Source organism: Channa argus, chromosome 19 (genome assembly GCF_033026475.1).
Source record: "Channa argus isolate prfri chromosome 19, Channa argus male v1.0, whole genome shotgun sequence".
Lineage (NCBI taxonomy): Eukaryota > Metazoa > Chordata > Actinopteri > Anabantiformes > Channidae > Channa > Channa argus.
The window spans coordinates 19,885,990-19,900,240 of NC_090215.1; the positions used below are offsets into that span (position 1 = coordinate 19,885,990).

Here is a 14,251-nt window from a genome sequence, read left to right on the forward strand (position 1 = left end):
TGCTTTTTCTTTCCCCTTTGCTTTGGTTTCCATCTCTTCCTTTCCTTTTGGCTACTTCTATGTCCTTCTCTTCCTTTCTTGATTTCCTTTACCATGCTTCCACCTGTCTTTTATTTCTATTCTTGCTTTTTCTAGTCCCTCCAGGAATTTGTGATGTTGCAATTGCAATAATTAATTCAACTATTCCTCTGGTGATTCTGTATGAGCCTGCTTTTTAAAATGTAAAAACATTGCAGCACGTCTGTTGAAAATCTTCTCTTCCTTCGCTCACTTTCTCTTCCATCCATTCCTTCCTATGCCTGCTTCCTTTCCTTTTATTTATTTATGATTTTCCCCCAGTTCCAGTTTCCTCGCTCCTGTTCTTCCTTCATTCCTTCTTTCCTTGCTTTCTGCCTCTGTTTTTATGCCTTTTTCCCACTCTACCTTCACTCACACCTTGTGGGTTCCTGACTTTTTTTTTTGTCTGTCCTTTTAGAAATGTCATTTATTACTTCCTCTCTCTTTATGCACATTTTCCTCCATTTCACTTTCTCCTCTTCCTTTGTGTCTGTCCCACCTTCCTCTCAGCCTGTTATGAGATGTGACACTTGACATCTCATAACAAAAAAATCCGAACCACACATGACTGCATGCATGTGTAAATGCCTTCACACACACACACACATTCACACACACACACACACACGCTGAACAGAACAAAATAAGGCCATTTCTAAAGGGATAAATTGCCTGAATTGGTAACGTTCGGTCATCATGACACACACGCACACAAACACACACGTGTTTGAGCATATTCATTCAGGCAGGTCAGCATATCCCTCCGCAGGGGAGATACAGTTCCTGCCACTGACGAGAGAAGAATAAGAGGCTGTTGACTGTAGGTGTGTGTGTGTGTGTGCGAGACAGAGCTGTCTTGCCCATCAAGCTTATTATTAAATATCCATGAGACCATTAAGCTAAACAGTTGAATGGAGCTCCATTATTGCTGCACACACGCACACACACACACACGCACACACACACGATCCACTGACTGGTGAATATAATAACTCACTTCCGTGTTTATTAATAACTAAAATGACAAGAGGAAACTTGTTTTACTTCCTTTCCTTTGTGTCTGTCCCACCTTCCTGTCAGCCTGTTATGAGATGTGACACTTGACATCTCATAACATAAAATCAGGTTCAGCTTCTGAAGGATATCAAATTGTTCTTTAGAAAGAGCTGAAAGTAATTTCTGCTTATTGAGTCATGGACTGTACACTGCTTCATTAAGAGGAAACTGAACATGTGGAGTTAGGATATATGTGGTAACATCCAACCTTCCAAAAATCCTACATGAAATCTGCTCCTATGAAATATATTTTTACATGATGCATTTTATTATCAAGTAACACATTTAAATGGGGGAAGTCATGAAGGGGTTAATGAGAGAAATATTGTAGGTCGGCCTCGAGGAGGATGATGTGTTCTACTCTGTGCTATGACTTGACAAACCACAAACAGAATTGTGTGCATGAACAGATTATGAGAAAAACCTCAAAATAAGTTAATTCAGTTCTTTGGCTCATGAACAAGAACTAAACCTGTTGTCTGAGGGTTAAAACGCAACATCTGTGTCTCTTTGACCCTGTATACACACACATATACACATTTCTTTAAAATGTGCCTTAGTCAAGCTGATGACAAGCAGCCCACGCTAAGTACAAATGACCACCCGGACGGATCGGGATTTGATTGCTCAAACCACTTGACCAGGGGATCTGGGACGTTTTGTAGCATGACTGCTAATAAGCCCTGATGCCCTCTGACCTCTGTGACTTCTAACTAAAATTATAAAACAGAGGCTCTGGAGGGCTCATCCAGAAGTGAAATATTCCTGAACGCCAGGTGCAGCCACACCAGACAATTATTATTGTGACAAAATGTAGGGCAGGAAATGATATGAACAGGGTTGGAAATGTAAGTTGAACAGTACCAGTCCAAACCCTTTTAACTGAGGCTCCTGTTGTGCTGGTTGAAGTAACGATCAACAATTACCACCTCCTCTTAAGATCGGAAACCTTCACCTGAATTAATCCCGATTTCTATGCTTTTATCATTACATGTGATTATTGGATTAGTCCGGTGGTTTTCAGGATTTCAAATAATTCCGTCTCTTTATAAAGGACTTCGGTCAAACACGGGTTATTTTTAAACGCAGGATATAATAAAAAGACTTGACCTACAAGTCATACGCTCTTTTCCCTGCACAAGTAAATGTAATTTCACCTTCCCTTTGACTTTCACTTCATGCGTCCAAACCACAAATTAAAGTTTAAAGAGCACGAGCTGGAGCTCACTGTTGCCTGCTGTGGTGCAGCGCAGTGTGTGTTGTCATTGGTCTGTACAGTATATTAAATGCAGCAGTATTTTGGACATTTCCTTTCTGCAATCACTTTGCTCTCTGCGTTTCTTTTAACCGGGTCATTCAAGGCGTTTACGTGCACTTACACTCAGCCTTTTCCAGTAGCTGATTTCCTGGAGTGGATTGACTGGATGAAAAGGGCCATCATTACACAGAGTGATGCCTCCTCATAAATCAAGTCCGACTAAAACCAAAACTACGAGCTAAAACAAGTGTGTTTCTAGCTCTGACACTTCAGAAGGAGCTGTGGTGTGTGTTAAAAAAGACACACCACTCATGTGCCGCACGTGCACAGGCGTGCACATTTACAGTAACCTGGTTGCTGAAGTGCATGTAAATGCAGTTAGTGCCGATATCAGCAGGGGCTGGATGAGGAGTAATAGTTTTAGAGTCACGTCAATTTATTTTAGGGTTAAGGAAGAAGGAATTAATGACATCAGTGAGTGTCCTTACTAAGACCAGCACGTGTGTTTGTGCACATTGATCACAAGATAAGAAGACTCCAGTTACCACCTCCTGTGTGCTCTGAGTACATCTGATCATCACACACACACACAGAGATTGACTGATGTGTTTAAAGGTGCAGACATGATCGGTGCTGAAGAGGGTTAGAGGGGTTGGGGCATAGTGAGGCAGGTAAAATGATCTGTAGAGAACACTGTGTGTGTGCGTGTGTGTGTGTGTGTGTGTGTGTGCCTGGGGGGTGAGGTGTAAGGTGAGATTACAGATCAGCAGAAAGGAAATCTGTCCTCTCCTCCTTTCACCTGGCAAGACGAACGCTGTGTGTGTGTCCGTGTGTATTCAGTGTGTATTTATAGCAGATTAAACTTGTTCCACGTGAAGGAAACACCACAGGAATGTTTTGCCAAAAAATACATTTCTCCTCTTTTGATGAGACACATCATCTCCATCCTTCTACAGATTGAACACATCTTGAACCATCCGTCCAATGAGGTGAAACCATTTTTCAATCCTCCAACCAATTCCTGCTAGAATCCGCCGAAGTCCTGAAGGGTTCACATTTTTATGTGTGTGTTTTAGAGAAAGAGGAAATTTCAATTTTAAATCTATAAAGTTTAACTGCACTTCACACAGTGGTGCTTAAAAGTTTGTGAACCCTTCACAATTTTCTCTATTCCTGAATAAATGTGACCTAAAACATGAACAGATTTTTTATGTGAGTTAATGCTCAGGTTTTTCTAAAGATTTGGACTCCACCAGTCCACCAGGGATATTGAGTACGAATTGAGAACCTTTACTAAAGGTTTGTGTACACATACAAATAATTAAGAGTCTATGAATTATGATTCAGGGTCAGTCCAGCATTAAGTCTTACAGTTAAAAAAATTCCTCTGGAAACTAAACATCTACAAAGGAGAACGTCACATTGTTTCTGGTGGTTTTGGGGGTAAGATTTTGTTCCTGTTTGGTAATTTGTTTGTCGTTTTAGTTGTTTTGAGGGCTGGTGCTTGTTTAAAATATCCCCTGAAAATATAAACCTATTTTTCTTGAAGCCTGTTTTATCAAAATCTAAATGTTGCTTTAATAAAACCTGTCATACAAGAATGGACCTGAATAACCACTGATTTACATATTGTAGTAATGGGACCAAACAGGCCGAGGTTTCTGCCTCTTCATAAATCCCACCTTCAAACATTTTAGTCAAAGCGAGGACAAACAGGTTAAAGTCTGGGGTCAAAGGTCACTCACCACCAGGTTTCCGATGACCATGACCAACATGAAGACGAGGATGCAGAGCGGCTGACCTGCCACTTCCATACAGTCCCACATGGTCTCTATCCACTCTCCACAAAGAACCCTGAAGACGATGAGGAAGGAGTGAAAGAAGTCCTTCATGTGCCAGCGAGGAAGAGCGCAGTCCTTCGAGATCTTACAAACACAGTCCTAAATGAGGGAGAGAGCGTCACGTAACCAACCTGAATTTACAAATCTGCACGATATCAAGTAGTCAGAGGTCGGCAGCTTTACCTGGTAGTTCTTCCCAAACAGCTGCATGCCGACCACAGCGAAGATGAAGACGATGATGGCGAGGACGAGCGTCAGGTTTCCCAGAGCGCCCATGGAGTTACCGATGATCTTGATCAGGGTGTTGAGGGTCGGCCACGAGCGGGCGAGCTTGAACACGCGCAGCTTTAAGAAGGGAGAAGAAAGACGAACATTTAAAGTTAAAAGTAGCACAAAAATATTAAATATGAAAAGTGTGTATTGCTTATAATGTAGGACCCTTCCAGTCATTTCTATGTCCTTAATTACATTGTGCTAATAACAATAAAACCAGCGGTCGGCACAGAAAGAAACTGAAAGAAATTTCAATTATTTACTCACAGACTAATTACTGGGAGAAAATACCATAAAGATACTAAAGCGTTAAATTCAAATTTACCGTTAACCTTTGAATAATACTTCAGTATCAATAATTAAGAACAAACAAAAAATACTCCAAGTACCAAAAACCTGGACTTTTCCATTTTTTTTTAGTCAGGACACAAAGGCTTCAGTTGTTCTCGACTTGCTCGTGATTTTCTTTGCTTTTTGAAAGGAATGAATTGAGGATATGAAGTGTATAATGAAATTCAATTTCAAGTTTGGAGGTGAAGTCAGTGTTTACATTTTTGAGTGTAAATGTGTAAAAAATCCACCTAGTCCATCCATTAAATTATCATTTAAACACACAGAACATCTTCTCAGATCAACCTTATTTTTCCAATAGAAAAAAGGATGTTTTTCTACTGACAAGAAAGATACTAAACACAGACGGAGGACAGAACGTAGCAAGGACAACATCAGAGAGACAATTAAGACACAAAATAAAGGAAAAACAAAGAAACCTGACAGAAATGATGGCTGAAGGAAAAGCAAACAAAGAAACGAGTGCACGTGTGTGTGTGTGTGTGTTTGCCTCTGGCAGAACCTGACAATCGTCGGAGTGACAGATTCACACAGACACACTAAGACAGGATTCTTTCTGTGTCTCGGGTCGATGTTGTCGGGCCAGCGTCCTCACCTTGTTGTCCTGGTTTGTCGGCACAGCAAAGTTGGCCAATCATCACATCCTCTGCGCGCTGTCACACATCCTACAGCTCGCTGCCATTTCTCTGACGCTTCAGCTGTCAGTCAGCCTACATGTACCACTGCTCTGGCTTTTCCTCTTTCCTCCTTTCCCTCTAACCCTCTTCCTAAAATGTTATATTAGTGTGTGTGATTTACCAGTCTGAAGGAGCGCAGCACGCTGAGCCCCTCTACGTCGGACAGGCCGAGCTCCATCAGGCTGAGGCAGACGATGATACTGTCAAAGATGTTCCAGCCGGTCTGGAAGTAGTAGTACGGATCCAGAGCAATGATCTTCAGTACCATCTCTGCTGTGAAGATGCCCGAGAACACCTGCAGACAGAAACCGGGGTTAAAACACTGACGGGGACCAGTTTTCTGCACGTTTGGTACTTTCACTTCTGGTGCCTTAAGTACGAGGCTAATACCTCTGTGCTTTTAGTCAAGTACATGTTTGAATGCAGGACCTTTGCTTGGAACGGAGTATAGCTGATACTGGGCCTTTTACTCAAAGATTTCCATTACATGCCACCTTTACTCCCTCTGTTGCTATTCCATCTTCTCTAATCTGACTTTACTTCATAAAGAGGTTTGTCTCTGTTGCTCTTCAGTCCAGTTTGTCTTGACTTTCCTAACTCCTGACAGTTGGAGCAAAGTGTGCAGGAAAACCACTCATTGGTCTTTCTAGTTATTTACTGTGTAATTTTCTGCAGCTGTCACAATAATTTTCCCTTCTTCAAAACGATGCCAACACTGTGATCTTCTGTTTCCTGTCGCCATCTTTGTTTTTGAGTGGAAAAAAATAAAACGTTGCAGAGAAAGGCACAGAAATGGTATTTTTCCAGGCCTGAACCAGTTTCTGACTCCATAGAGCTGCAAGGGTCTGAGGATTCAATATAGCTGTGCTAAAGACACATGCAGGCAGGGACAGTCAGCGCACACATGAACACACAGTTAAATGAAGGGCAGAGTTAGCCAACAGGTAGGACAGTTCAGACACCCACAAAGTCATGTCACCTCCAATGCAGGCACCTGAACAAAAGTTTTACAAGTTTAGCTGCTGAAACACAGAGGTATGTCCCAGCACCTGATCTGCTCTCTGTTTTCATGGACCAGTCACACACACACACACCCACACACCCACACACACACACACACCATCAGCTGAACTTAAAGAACGGTCGGAGAGAAAGAAGGTGTGAAGAAGGTGTCATTCCTCTTCAACAGGATGGAACCCAGGTCCAGTCTGATCAGGTCTGATAAAGGTCTTCAAGCTCTGTTTAGACAGATTAATGACCTAGTTTCAGAAAAACCTCATTTCTGTAAATGAACTGTTTTGTTGGCAGGGATGGAGGTCGTGGTTTCTGTGATTAAAAAGACCAGTGGGGGTCCTAACCCTGGTCCTCAGGGCTCCTCTGCCCTGCTTGTTCCCACCTATCTCTGCCTAGCTAGTGCTGATGACCTGGATCAAGTGAGTTGACAAGTGAGTAACAATACAATTTAAGATTCTCACCCATAGTTGGGCTCCATCACATATCAGACTTTTTCTCAGTGCAATATCCCAAAGGACCCCAGGTCTCACGGTGCCTCTCTTCTCCAAGAAGCACAAAAAGTATCTATACACATGAGAAATCCTGTTTCACCACGTGTGCCACCTTCTGCCACCTTCTGGCTGTGGATGCAGGGTTGTCAGCACTTGAATGTGGACAGTGCAGCGGAAACCTGCACGTTACGAAATGATCAACATAACAATTCTTCCAACTCTTGTGACTTTAGGATCAATTTGTGTGCATGTGTAGCTTAAACATAACAGCAGGATCTTATTTCGTTAAGTTTTACTAATATGCAACTATTTGACCAATGACGACTGCAGGCAGGAGTCAAACTGGGATGTGTTGTGTGTGAGTGACAAACACACAGGGAGAAAAGCACTCGGGTCTCTGGAACCTCAGACTTATTCTAATGACACTTTTCTCAGCTGCCTGCTCTTGTGGTTTGATCTCTTAAGCCTCTGTCTGTCGCTCTCTGCAGACCTCAGCTCGTCCACGGTTTGCCGTGCTCTGCTTTACATCTTGTGTGTGTGTGTGTGTGTGTGTGTGTGTGTGTGTGTGTGTGTGTGTGTGTGTGTGTGTGTGTGTGTGTGTGTACGCGCTGCATGTAAAGTATGCATTTGCTCACTTGTGTGTGTTTATAGCCGTCTTTGTGTGTGTTACTGCAGCAGCAGCAGCTCCTCTCCCTGCTTGTTGTTCCAGACAGAGGGGATCCTCGATGTGACACCAGCTACGTGACACACGTGTGTGTGTCTGTTTCTCAGCCTGCGCACGTGTGTGTGTGTGTGTCAGAGTCTACCAAAACAGAGAGTTTTGAGGTTTGATAGACTGTGACTGACGAGTTTTGTGTGTGTGTGTCTGTGTCTGTGAGATGCACAAAATCACACATCACACTCGTGCAGAAAATCAGAGGCTCTTTCTGGGGTTGCCTCTCTCTCTGCCTCTCTCTCTCTGAATCTTTTACATGGGCTCATTAACTCTGTAGTGTGTTGATTAGCTACTCAACAATCACGCTGTTATTACTGACATCAGGAGAGCGTCTGTCTCACACACACAAACTTTCTATGTGAGTAAGTGTAATGGAGTGACGAAGGAGGCTCAAGGAGGAAAACGAATCAGCGTTTAAGAGATTCAAAGTGTGATTTTTTAAACATAAGTGATGTTTGTACTGCTGCACCAGCCGCAACATTTAGGCTGCTGGCTAGTGACCAAAGCGGGTTCTGGTCCTCAGTGTGGGGACACTGGTTGTTGTAGACTCATGTTTTCCTGCCTCACTGTTAATGGTGCTGCACACACACACACGTATGTTTCCTATAATATTACATTCAGATTATATAAAGGTTGTGCGGTGCCGTGTTAGTGATCATTGTGGAGTGTGTTGGCATCAAGCAGGGTGAACCTAATGAAGTTAAACACACTTCAGCTGTTGAACATCCGCAGCAGCCTCTGGCCTCAGACGTCATCACAGCCGTACACCACATATTATAACGGCATCACTGGAACTGTGAAAGGGGATATTTGAGGCATGTTTGTTTCTCATAATGTTATTTCAAAACGCTCCAAATACTGTATTTCGACACACCAGTTCAAAAGTCACAAATATGAATTCTTGTCTGTACTTTGACAAACAGCACTGTACATAAGAATTTGCTTTACATTTCATGAAATCCACTCCTTCGAGAAAACCAAATGTTGTCAAGTTCAAAGCAACAAAATAGCACTAACTTAAGCTGCAGCACAAAGCGAAAGACTGGAAATCACAAGCTCATATTAGCAGAAAAATTGAGTTTCCAAAATAAAGTGAACACGTCTTCCCAATGCTCTGCTATGCTCTTCTACCTCTGCTACACTCTGCACAGTTCACTCATTATCAAATCGCAATTAGTGGCACTAAGTATCAGGTATTAGAGAGTTTAAAAGTCTAATGTTGTGGTTGTTTACATTCTGATGTAGTTTCCTAGTTTAAGTGTTGCTCTTCATTCTGCACACAACCTCCACCCAATTATTCGCTCCTGCACTTCTGTCCTAAATAGCCAGTAGTCCCACTTTAAGTCTGTGAGCTGTGGGATAAGGAGTATTGCTTGTTTCCAAAATGCACATGTGTGTGTGAGAAGTTAGTGAGGTGTGTGTGTCAGAGATCCAAACACCAACATCAGCACTGAAGACTCAGTGTGTGTGCAAAGACAAAGTTTCTAATTTACTGATGGAAGGATGAAAAACGAGTGCGCAGACCAGCAGTAATTGTGTGTGTGTGTGTGTGTGTGTGTGTCTGGCTCACAAACAGGAGATGTCAACATCAGCACTCGCTAATAACAGTAACATCAGCAGAGAGAGGATGACACGGACTGTGTGTGTGTGTGTGTGTGAGAGAGAGACATGTGCTTATTTTTGTCACAGATGTAATGAGTAAGCACCAGGACACACACACACACACACACACACACACACAGTCAAAGTGCAGTTCATTATAATCAACTGCTTGTGCTTATTATTATTGTTTCTTCCCAAAAATTTGCTTTAATGCATTTTTTTACTGTTTATTCAGCAAAGTGTTTATCTACAGCAAATAAACAATATTCATACACAGCTCGTCTCCCAGAAAGCATTTGAAGTCCCCACTTTTTTGCTTTCCCCAACACTGCCCCAGCACCCTGAGCGAGAACAGGACAAGCTAAATTAGAATCCAGGTATAGCAGAGGACTGTGTGTGTGTGTGTGTGTGTGTGTGTGTGTGTGTGCTGGAGGGACAGGCCTTTATCCAGAGTCACAGAAACACCTACAGCAGGAAAAGCTTCTCTCTCTGCACAAAGAAACACCATGAACACAGACCTCACAGCTCATTTCCATTCACACATCAACGACACCGACAGGACAATTGGAGGAAATATTTGTCCTGTATTTCAAGTTTCATTTCGTTTTAAGGTACTAGATAGACCAGACTTTTACAAAGGAGACCAGAGTTCAAGTGGGACCAAAGTCAGAAACTCAGATGGGAAACTATAGGACACAGTTTAGAAGTAAAAGCAATAACCTTCTGAAGCTAACTTGTAGTAGACAGTAAGCTCGTCTTCTGTAACACAGATGTTTTCCTTGGGTGTGTGAGGGATCAATGCTCCTTCTTTAGCTCTTCAGCCATGATGCATTTAGGAGCCAGGTACAGAAACAACTTGATCTTCGTGACTTCTGATCAGTTTGTTTGGTTTTAACTCCGTTCAAGTGACTTATGATTCTTTGTCCAGTCTGTGCTACAGGTGCGGCACATTCCCTGCACCTGCTCAGAAATGTAACTACACGTAGCAGCAAGTCAGACCACAGCAGCAGTTTCCATGAAGACGTTTCCCTTTGGCGTCTTTTGATCGTAATGAGCCATGTAAACGACCACAGCGTCTGTGTCCACATGAGAGGACGTCACTTCCTCACAGTGACTCCCTGCCCTAAACACCAGTTGGCCAACATGACCAGGATGTCAGATGGAATGACGTGAAATGAATAGACACAAACAAATGTTTTTTTTTTTCTCCTCCATACTTCTACCAAAAGCAGTTAACAAATCCATAGTGCATCCACTAACTGAACCATTAAAGGTGAAGTACATTCAGGAAGGATAGTGCACTTAATGCACAGTGTGGTTCTATGGATAAAAGCCTCTAAACGCTGTGTATACTTCAGATGTTTACACACATGCTAATATTGATATGTAAAAGCCAAAGAGCGAAGCTAAAGAGCACATGACAGACAACAACAACAAACAGTGAAAGCATTAGCTGACATCGATTGTGTCAGCACAGTAGTGTCCTGACATGATCCTCTACAAACAGCCTTATATAACACACACACACACACACACACACGGGGGAGGCTCCCCTGTCCGTCTGGAAGGCCAGCTAAATGCTATGTAAACATCTGTGAGGATTAGAGGTTTTATCCTATAAAGAACTCAGCGAATCCAGAGTGCGACCGGATCCCAGTGACATGACTCAGCTTTTATCGGAGACCTGAGCTGCTTCTAAATTGAATTGAAGAAAAAAAAAGTTTGCAACATTTATGCTGCAGAATTGTAAAGCTACACAAAAGTGCAGGTGAGGTGTGAGCAATATTATAGGGAGATTATGTAAGTGCTGATACTGATGAGTAAATGATGTTACTTTGGGTTGTTGTTGAAGATGTGTGGACGTGGAAACACACACACACACACACACACACACACAAATCAGTTGGACAGTGGAACATACAGTCCTAACATATATTGTATAGCTGTGTTGAAAAGTGGGTTTCAGATCTGGTAAATTAGTTTGAAACACACTGAACTGAATTTTTTTTTTTTTTTGGTAAAAACATTTTTACTCATCTGACCTCAATTTCCCCATTAATTAACCAATTATGTGATGAATCTTGGGGTCATCCTGGACAGCAATGTAGGCCTGGTTATGTGGCTTCTGAGCAGAGGGGAGTTAGAAGAAGCAGTTGATGCATTGATCAGACTGCTTTATATAGTGGACTTTTCAAATCATCATTAGTGCTTCAGCTGCTCAGAACCCTGCAGCACATTTTCTAACAAATGCTTCAATGCATGAACATATTATCCCGGTTTTATCTTCTCTCCATCGGTTACAAGTCGAATCAAACTTAAAAAGCAAAACCTGCTTTGTTTACTTCTTCAAGCTGAAATACATAATTTACTAATAATTTATTATCCAGGGCATTAGAGGGTTAATTACAAACTGTCAGTCCGTGTAAATGTCCCACAGTTTGGCCCACTCCCAATGACTGAACACCGCTGCTCCAGGCCGACCCGAAGCCACAGTTTCTACTTCTAAACTTTATTACCATGCTCTGCCTTGTACCATCGCCTGCAGTCTGAGCTGAGGAAACCTGACATCGCCCAACAGGTGTGAGTGTGTGTGTGTGGGCAGGTGTGATCAGCATGGTGATTTTGGCTGCGGGTATTTCACACCTGAGGTGAACCAATTACCATATTGCATCAACCTATCAGCTTCTGTCAGATCATCAGCGCACCTGCAGGGTCAAACACTGGAGTTAGTCACCGTAGTTCAAAGCTATCCGACCTGTTTCTGTCAGCTCTAATACAGAACCTCACCTCCCTTTTTAGTCAGAGACAAAAAAAGAACCCACACACTTTCCACAAAAGCAAAGAAATCAGTGTATTTCTCCTGTCTAAACCCTGAGGGTGTTAAATTATACCAAAGAGTTTGAGGCAGTTTCAGAAGTCCAAACAGTTTTGTTCTCCCTCATTCCTTGACTTATCGGAGGTGTTTATTGCACACACACACACACACACACACACACACACACACACACACACTGTAAACACCATCTGAAGAGTCTCTGCACTTTCAGGAAAAGTTTGTATGAGGCCTCGAGCAAAGATTGGTCAGAACACAGCATGTAAAGAAATGGAAATAATTGTATTTTTAATTTATTTCAAACAAGTTCCAAACATGAGCTGAATATAGAAGAAATCACACCAAAAATGTAATTTTTGTGTCTGTCTATTCCGTCACAAGATTTGTTAGGCTCTTAGAGACTTTCTCTGGAGCTTCTCAAAATGTTTCAGATTTTGACAGGAGCTAAAACAAACCGTTTCACAAAGTTCTAAAGACAAGGTAGTGCAAAAAGGTGCATTATAAGAAAAATAAGAAGCTTTTGAAATTGGAACAATTTCAGGAGATATATATAATTGTTTTTTTTATATATTTTTTTTTTCCTTTTTCTCCTGATCGTATATGATTGTAAACTTAATGTTTTGGAATAATCTTGAGCTTTGGGATGTTAGAGTTGGTAACTTTCATCTTTTTAGATTTAATAGACAAAACTAGTTGCTATCGTCAGATCCATCCTCCCTTTTGGTTTAACTTTGATATTAAACAGAGAACAAAGAATAGATTGAATTTCTTTTTCAGGTCAAGTCTCTAGAAACTGAGTAGACTGATAAAGGAAGGGGGAACATCCTCAGTCGGCATATTCAGCTCCATTCACTCACGTCTCCACCCATTTCTCTTTCCTACCAGGTTTCCGATGCTGAGCATGCCGTTGAACTCGTCTGTCATGGGGTAGTGCTCCATGGCCATGAAGAGCGTGTTGAGGACGATGCACACGGTGATGGCCAGGTCCAGGAACGGATCCATCACCATGATCTTCACCAGCTGCTTCACCCTCAGCCAGCACGGGCAGCACTCCCACACCAGGTAATGGTGGGCAAAGACGTACCAGCAGGGGTGGCATTTCTTATGGGCCTCCTCCAATTCTGCACACACCCGACAAAACACATTAGAACAAAAGTTAAGTGGAGATGTACAAGTTACCATCAAATAGGTTGATGAGACCAAATCTCTCCCCCAGCTGAATAATACAAAGCACCAGGTCGTCCACATTATGTCTTCAGACCAGGCCACCTTCTAAGATCAATCCATGTCCCAAATCTGATGTCCACGTGCCCCCTGTTGGAGCTTTACTATGTGGACAGGGGTCAGCATGGACACTCTGACCAGTGTGCAGCTACACAGCCACATACACAAGTTGTGACGCATCGCGTGTGCTGACACCTGTCAGTTTTGGCCAGCGTAAAACATTTCAGCCCAGATAGGCGACCCTTTGCTCCCCGTGCACATCCATTAGCCTCAGGCAGCCCTGACCCTGTCTTCAATTCACTGATTGTCCTTCCTTGGCCCATTTATTGCCCAGATCCTTAAGCTGACTGCTCACTTGCCTTCTATTATATCCCACTTCATGACAAGTGCCACTGTAACAAGACAATAAAGTTTGTTCACGTCACCGTCAGTGGTTTTTATGTTGTGGCTATATAGACAAACAAACACCAACAACTATAACTATCTATCTATACACTATAAAGTAAATAAAAGTCACTGAATAACTTTCTAGCACTTAGTAATTGCTCGTCCTACACAAACTTGTCCCATACTCAGATTAGAGTGGACCTTTTCAAACAAAGTGTTGTAAACTAGGAGACACAATTCTACTTCCTAATAAACAATGTTAAATCCTTTCTCCACAAACAACAAGCACAGAAACAAATACAAAAAGACAGGAGAAAGAAAAAGGGATGGAGGGAGGAGGCAAGGAAGGAGTGAAGGGTGTAGAGAAGGATGGATGGAGGACAGCATTGGTTATTTTCTTTTTAAATTTCCTGTATAATGATCTGTTCTCTAAGAGCAGCCACTGCCGAAGGGAGAGACTGTGACTCAGCAG

General features: G+C 42.3%; 1 protein-coding gene across 1 annotated transcript in view; it reads right to left on the reverse strand.

Annotated features, from left to right (window-relative positions):
• LOC137104706 (sodium channel protein type 5 subunit alpha-like) overlaps positions 1–14,251 on the reverse strand; it is a 160,993-nt gene that overhangs the window by 51,414 nt on the left and 95,328 nt on the right. Inside the window, exons 16-19 of the mRNA XM_067486299.1 lie at positions 13,051–13,289; positions 5,635–5,808; positions 4,396–4,557; positions 4,117–4,311 (exon numbers count right to left, since the gene is read on the reverse strand). Coding sequence (XP_067342400.1) covers positions 4,117–4,311; positions 4,396–4,557; positions 5,635–5,808; positions 13,051–13,289 — 770 coding nt within the window. The remainder of the gene's footprint in view (positions 1–4,116; positions 4,312–4,395; positions 4,558–5,634; positions 5,809–13,050; positions 13,290–14,251) is intronic.